Source organism: Glandiceps talaboti, chromosome 16 (assembly GCF_964340395.1).
Source record: "Glandiceps talaboti chromosome 16, keGlaTala1.1, whole genome shotgun sequence".
NCBI lineage: Eukaryota > Metazoa > Hemichordata > Enteropneusta > Spengelidae > Glandiceps > Glandiceps talaboti.
In genome coordinates, this window is record NC_135564.1 from 1712501 (window position 1) to 1720212 (window position 7712).

At 33.7% G+C, this 7712-nt stretch overlaps 1 protein-coding gene across 1 annotated transcript in view; it reads left to right on the plus strand.

The window, feature by feature from the left end:
* LOC144447659 (uncharacterized) overlaps positions 1-2541 on the plus strand; it is a 53331-nt gene extending 50790 nt beyond the window's left edge. The window contains exons 15-17 of the mRNA XM_078137736.1: positions 317-454; positions 1626-1718; positions 2354-2541. Of these exons, the coding sequence (XP_077993862.1) occupies positions 317-454; positions 1626-1718; positions 2354-2410 (288 nt within the window). The 3' untranslated portion in view covers positions 2411-2541. The remainder of the gene's footprint in view (positions 1-316; positions 455-1625; positions 1719-2353) is intronic.
* The last annotated feature ends 5171 nt before the right edge of the window (positions 2542-7712 follow it).

Sequence of the window (7712 nt, forward strand, 5' to 3'; positions counted from 1 at the left end):
ATGGGACAGCACTCTTCAGGGTGTCTGATATTATGAAGAAGTCATTATATTTATAGCAAAACAGTTTCAAAAAATGTTCTATTCAAGTTGCAGCTAGTAAGTAAGTGTGTAAGTTTGTGTTTATTCAAATTCATTTTAATATTAATAAAAAAATTGAATATCTATCAATTTTGAAAATGCAAGTCAACAAACCTCTCAAAATATTCCTGTTGAAATTTTTATTTGATTTGATTTGATTTTATTCAGAGTGAGATTTCTATATTATTAAAACTTTATCAGAACTTGATATTTTTCTACCTTCACTTTTCACCAACAGCTTTTTATACGACCTGTGGACTATGGCATGGCAAAACACGAACTGAATGCCGTCACCTCCAGAAATCTTAAAGTTGTAGGTTCTCTTGTTCTGTATTTATCCAGAAAAGCTTCCATGTCAGAAGGGTCAGCTGCAATGGTATGTACATTTACATGCTGGTATTATTACATTACTTTAAAGACTTTATTAAACATCTTCTCAAATATCTTGTACTACTTTTGTCATTACCGTTCACTTATATTTTTGTCCGGCAGCATATTCTCCTGCAAGAAGCAGAACTTTGATACTTCTCAGACAGTCATAACTTGATTGAAGTCAAGACTACAAAAGACTTACAAAGGTCATAACGCACAAGAAGTTCAAAGTTTTTTAGCGTTGAGCTATCAATCTTATTTGTCCCAAATTCCAGTTACAACTGACCACTAGGTGGCGGTATAATCTGTCTTGGTCAACAATTCAAATGACAAATTCCATAGTTACAACTGACCACTAGGTGGCAGTATAAGGTGTCTTGGTCAACAATCCTCGTCAAAATAACAACTTCCATAGTTACAGTTGACCACTAGGTAGTGGTATAATCTGGATTGTTCGGCAATCCTCAAATTTCATTGTTACAGCTGAGTACCAGCTGCCGTTCTGATGAGGATCATCAACTAAGACTGACCAAAAGCTCAATACTTAAAATGTTTGAACATCTGGTGCATTATAACTTGTGTATTAAGTCATTTGATCTACCTAGCTGATGAACATTTAGGGTCAATATTATAAAAGTTGTCGACAGCAGGTATTACCCTTGCTGACATTAAACTGGAAGATTTTCAAAAGAAATGAATTGCATACGTATACCAGGTATATTGTGGATGTCAAAAAATGTTGTTACTGTACAAATAGGAAGAGATTTGTAAATAAACTGAGTAAACGTAAATAATTACTTCGTTTAATATGTCCAGTCTGTGCACACATTGATCATTTCCCCTGTTATATTCAACCATCACAGTGTATAGAGGTGTGGGGATTCAGTGACAAACACATGCACAGACTGGAAGTGTTGTCATGGTAAACTGTGTTTACCTAGTTTATTTACAAATCACTTCACGTCCTGTATGTGCAATAACAAACTTTTTGCAACATCTAAAACTGTTTTGCAATTTGATGAGTTACAGACACAAACTCATAGTGTATGTTAGTTTTGCATTGGAAAAACATAGTAAAATCCTAAATAAATATCCATTTGTCACCCCCCCCACATATGGCCACTTTATAGACTAGTCTTATTTATGGCACTAAAGTGATAACTTTCTATTTACAGGCATTACCACAGGAGTTGAGAGATTATGTATACTCGGATGAGGACATGAGTTATCTACTGGATAGATTAGAGAAACCACTCACCTATGCAGAGGTAAATATCATACACTAGCTCTCAGAATATTATGACCACTCCATATGGGCAGTAAGTTGGTATAATCTACCTGAGTTCCCCAGTCATTTTACCAGCGTTTCCAACCACTGTTTTCAATTTTAAGTACCTTGTAAGAGCTACCTGAGTTTCTTCAAGTTTTTACTTTGGTAAAATATATGGTACAATAAATTAGATATGGAGATTCATGCAAATTAGTTTACCTGATTTCCATCTCGGTTACCAGGGTTACCAGGGTTCTACAACCTTTCACATACTACACCTTATTTGAAATTGTGGTAGCATGATTTCTGTTACAAATATGCAAATTTTGACTTTTGACTGTTCAAAGTGTGGACACACAAAATGCAGTGCTTAATACTATAAATGTATTTATTAATTTGCTCTCTTTGACTGCTGCAAATGTTATTCCTTCTGCATGCAAGTATAGACCGGTGGAGGGTCTACGATGCAAGTACCGGGAACATCAAATCCATGATATACTAGGAGTCCATAGTCTAAATGTTCCTGTCACTTGCAGTCTCAAATTTTTCATAAATTCCTGATTATAATGAATGCTATATATACTTATTTGTTATGAAGAAATTATAATTTTGTATTGATGATATTTTTTTCAGGGCCTTATCCGAGAATGGGGAGGAGAATACGTCAAACGCTTGAACAATGCAGAATGATTTGACACAAGCAATTATCACAGGGGAAGCCAACTTTTACAGGCCTTTAGTCATGATCAGTACTTCATATTGTCGTCAATTAAAGGATTTTATGATGGTCATACATAGACATATTCAATGTGTATGCCATGTGAACATTTCAAGATGCCATGTGGATCCCATGTGAACATTTCATATCATTTGGATATCATGTGAACATTGCTGTATGTCATGTGGATATCATGTGAACATTGCTGTATGTCATGTGGATATCATGTGAACATTGCTGTATGTCATATGGATATCATGTGAACAATTCATGGTGTCATGTGAACATTGGTACATGTCATGTGGCTATCATGTGAACATTTCTAGATGTCATGTGCCTACCATATCATTGACACAAACATTTCAAGATGTTGAGTGAATGATACTATTTGTACAAGTACAAGTGTCTCAAGACATTTTGTGTATTGATGATCTCAGAGAAGAAAATAGTACCAGATGTATTGGTATAAGGATCTCAGCAATAAGGGCAAGACCATCTGTTTATTGTGCAAATCTAGAAATATGGACAAATATTAGACTTGTAATATAGTGATAGAGTTAAATTTAGTTTTGATTTTAAATTATAGATACATCATGGAAATAATTTGCTGAAACTCAAAATTATCCAAGAAATATTCACAGCTTTAATAAACAAAAGTGGGATTTTTTCAGAGTTTTAGGGGCAGAGTTGATGCAATTCACTGTCAGCCAAATAATGGTTTAATGATTTCTGGTTTTATGACACTTCCACAGTAAAGCTAACAAGGCAACACATAAAATGACCTGTCTAGTTTATAAATTCAAAATAGTTATATTGTATTATTATTATTTCAAACTTTTCAAGTTCCTACAGTTTCACACTGAGCAAATTTCAATTGAATGTTACCCGCAGTGTTACTTACATTGTTTTTTCATATTATAGGTACAGTGAATTTCAAAATACTTTACAGCTTTTGTTTGATATACAACTATGCAGCAGCTAATAAGAAACCACACATGCCACAGTAAGATTGAATGAATACAGTTTCTTGCAACATTTTGTCTAACTGAAATGAACTAACCCCATGCAGGCGTCATAACATAGGCACCCGCGTGTCTGCCTATTGTAGCAGTATGTTAATTTAAATGGTTTATTTCATTTCATTTAGACACAAAGTAGCAATAACTTGACAACTTGCTATTAAAGTGTAGCAAGTCCAGGTTCTTATATTCTGTGTGGTTGTATCAAATGGAGAAGCAGAACGGTATATTGAAATCTACTGTATTAGAACCCAACAAAGAGTGAGAACCTGGTAAAATTTATATATATTTTAATTTCAGGGGTGGGTAGGTGGATGAGAGGGGGGGGGGGGGTTAATGGGAAGGCTGAGGGCTAGTTACAGTCTTGAGATGTACAGGCAAATTTACCCCTGAACTTCCTTCCACAGAAAACTAAAAATATTACAACTCTAGACTTGTTTGCAGTAAATTTGACAAGATCATTTCTACAAATACAGAGTTTAATTTAGTTACAATAAAAATATGGAACATATATAGATGAGGGTTAATTTGATAAATATGTAAACATATAATTGATAGAAAATATGCTACACTGTGAAATTTGTTTTCTGAAAAACTGATGTTACTGAGTTTGTAGTTTAGAGGTGTCATGGTACTCTTTCCAAACTACCTCAACCATCATTTAAGTTCAGTAAGGATATGGCAGATGTGCATTGCTTGGGAAATATAGTGTATCATGAATTTTTTTATATTTTTGTTTTATTTTATGAATAGACTTGTCTGTTCACCATAGTAACTACACAATAAATTCCTTTGATTTTAGTGAGTAGGGGGTGGTGGTAGGGGGTTCAGCTTATGAGTTGCATATCATTCTGTTATTTTATTCACACTTTTCAAATCGTTTTTTTTTTCAAATATGTATTTGAACTCGTGCATTTTTCTAATGTTTTCAAGTGACAGTTACTAGGGGCGAACATAGCTTTGGAAAATTATTGAAATGCACTAGAATTTAGCAATAATTTGTCCAAAGATATTTAATTTGAGACCAGTCTGTATAACGCATGGGGACATATATGATATAGATTTTGAAACGCCATAATTACAATGAAAATAAATCAAGCTACTAAAAGAGAGAGAGATGAACCGTGGTTTAGGAGGTAATCATAGTTGATGAAAACCTTGTATTAAAAATAGAGAGGTTTAGATACACGTTAGAACACAGACGCCTACGGGAGCATTGTTGTGTTTAAAAATTGTGTTCAGTTATGCGTTCTAAACACAAACTTGAGAAACAGTGGAATGTGAACACGCGCATTGACATCTTCTATCCAGAAGGCCAGACACATGCCTTTGATTTCTAGATTTGTCCGTATTTTTTCCCCATTTTTCCTGCAACTACCCAAACCAAACACCAAACAATTAGTTTAAAGTTATGCTTCAGAACTTTGATATAAAAAATACGACATTTAATAGACAAGAATGACAAAAACTCAACACGTATTTTGACGTAGCATCGTTTGATACAGAATGCCTAAGTTGCTTCGAATCACATGACTATGATGCTACACATATAGAACACACGTAAATACGTGCATCTAAACCTCTCTAACTTTGACTGCAATTCAAAAACAGCAATTCAACCATGCTAGATCTCTCTGTAGGAATGATCACAAAATAATGGATTCTGAACAAGTTTTTGAATGTTAACTTTGGACTTGAGACACTGTAGGAATTAGTTTGACAAAGCAGGTTCTTATAAACCATCAAATTCTGTCTCTGTAAAACATTGTTGTGTCCATTCCCACACCAAACTGGAAAGGTAAGTAAGCTGTCCATAGGGTTTCCCTTAGGTTTCTCTTAGCCATTTTTGCCAAAAATAAGGTGTCTAACATTTGAAAACGTAACACTGGAGATCTAAATGCAAGCTAAGGATGGAATCCTTAATATCAAGTTAGGTTTCCCAAGTAGCAAAATGGAATCCTTTAATAATATCAAGTTAGGTTTCCCAAGTAGCAAAATGGAATCTTTAATATCAAGTTACGTGTCCCAAGTAGCAAAATGGAATCCTTAATATCAAGTTAGGTTTCCCAAGTAGCAAAATGGAATCCTTAATATCAAGTTAGGTTTCCCGAGTAGCAAAATGGAATCCTTAATATCAAGTTAGGTTTCCTGAGTAGCAAAATGGAATCCTTAATATCAAGTTAGGTTTCCCAAGTAGCAAAATGAAATCCTTAATATCAAGTTAGGTTTCCTGAGTAGCAAAATGGAATCCTTAATATCAAGTTAGGTTTCCCAAGTAGCAAAATGGAATCCTTAATATCAAGTTAGGTTTCCCAAGTAGCAAAATGGAATCTTTAATATCAAGTTAGGTTTCCCAAGTAGCAAAATGGAATCCTTAATATCAAGTTAGGTTTCCCGAGTAGCAAAATGGAATCTTTAATATCAAGTTAGGTTTCCTGAGTAGCAAAATGGAATCTTTAATATCAAGTTACGTGTCCCAAGTAGCTAAATGGAATCCTTAATATCAAGTTAGGTTTCCCAAGTAGCAAAATGGAATCCTTAATATCAAGTTAGGTTTCCCAAGTAGCAAAATGGAATCCTTAATATCAAGTTAGGTTTCCCAAGTAGCAAAATGGAATCCTTAACATCAAGTTAGGTTTCCCGAGTAGCAAAATGGAATCTTTAATATCAAGTTAGGTTTCCCGAGTAGCAAAATGGAATCCTTAATATCAAGTTAGGTTTCCCAAGTAGCAAAATGGAATCTTTAATATCAAGTTAGGTTTCCCGAGTAGCAAAATGGAATCCTTAATATCAAGTTAGGTTTCCCGAGTAGCTAAATGGAATCCTTAATATCAAGTTAGGTTTCCCAAGTAGCAAAATGGAATCCTTAATATCAAGTTAGGTTTCCCAAGTAGCAAAATGGAATCCTTAATATCAAGTTAGGTTTCCCAAGTAGCAAAATGGAATCCTTAATATCAAGTTAGGTTTCCCGAGTAGCAAAATGGAATCCTTAATATCAAGTTAGGTTTCCTGAGTAGCAAAATGGAATCCTTAATATCAAGTTAGGTGTCCCAAGTAGCAAAATGGAAACCTTAAGATCAAATAAAGTTTGTTGTAGTTTGATTAATTTTCATTGTAGATTCTATCATAGATGTTGGAGAGAGTTTCAACAGCCATAGCATATTATATTCAAATTAAGAGAAAAGATAAAATTATAAACATCAAAACACTTCATCTGTTATATTTTTGGGGGAAAGTATAAAAGATTTGAAGAAATTGGATTTTTAAGGAGACCTAAAGGGCCCTCCTTATGTGACACCCTATCTCCACTGGTGTGACTACCATGTTGATACGTACTCCAAAATATGTATAGTTTATTGTTAACTTCCAAAATATTTCATTTTGGACAAAAACATAAAGTATATAATTTAATAACTTTTGTATTACAAATACTTTTATTTAGTGGAAAGTTTCACTGCAAAGAGTTATAATGCCGTATGTGTACAATATGAAATATTTGTCAGCACACTTAACATTTCTGTGGTATACTAGGAACATTTATTTGTATTTATGTATATTTTATAAGATATGAACAGAATATCATTATGTTACTATCAACTTTCCAACTATTTGTAGTGGTGATTCGTCAGCACAAAAAATGATTTTTTTAAAAATTTGTACAGCCTTGCTTGGTGTTAAATCTCAAACTATCAACATATTTATCTTTCTGATAATTGTTTTACTTACATGACTGTAAGTTCAGGTTTGGGATAATTAATTACGTTCTCTTTGGAATGGAATACTTTTACATAGACATCAGGAAAAATGTCAGATTTTATTCGTGAGCTTTCTTGGCACTTTTTAAACATTAGAAGTGAAAGGAGTTGAGGAACCGTAGTATACAGCATAATGACAACCATATTTGTAGCATTGCAGTTGATACAGCTTTAATCCAAAGTCATGTTTCAAAAACAGTTTTTCCTTTTCTGTATATGGTGTATATGGTTGGTTGGTGGGTGGGTGGGTGGGTGGGTGGGTGTTGGGGTTTGAAGGCGGTTATATACAATTAGTTCTGATCCTTTAGCATGTATTTTATTTTCTAGAATATTTTTGTTTTTGAAACAGCATTTTCTGTTTTACTGCTAAAGTTGACTCAAAAACTACTTAGACAACATTATTTTCACTATTAGATTATACTATAGTCCATGTGATACTTTAGTGTCATTGTAACACATCATTCCAGTCAATCACAGAAGACATTCTTTGTAATATAGCC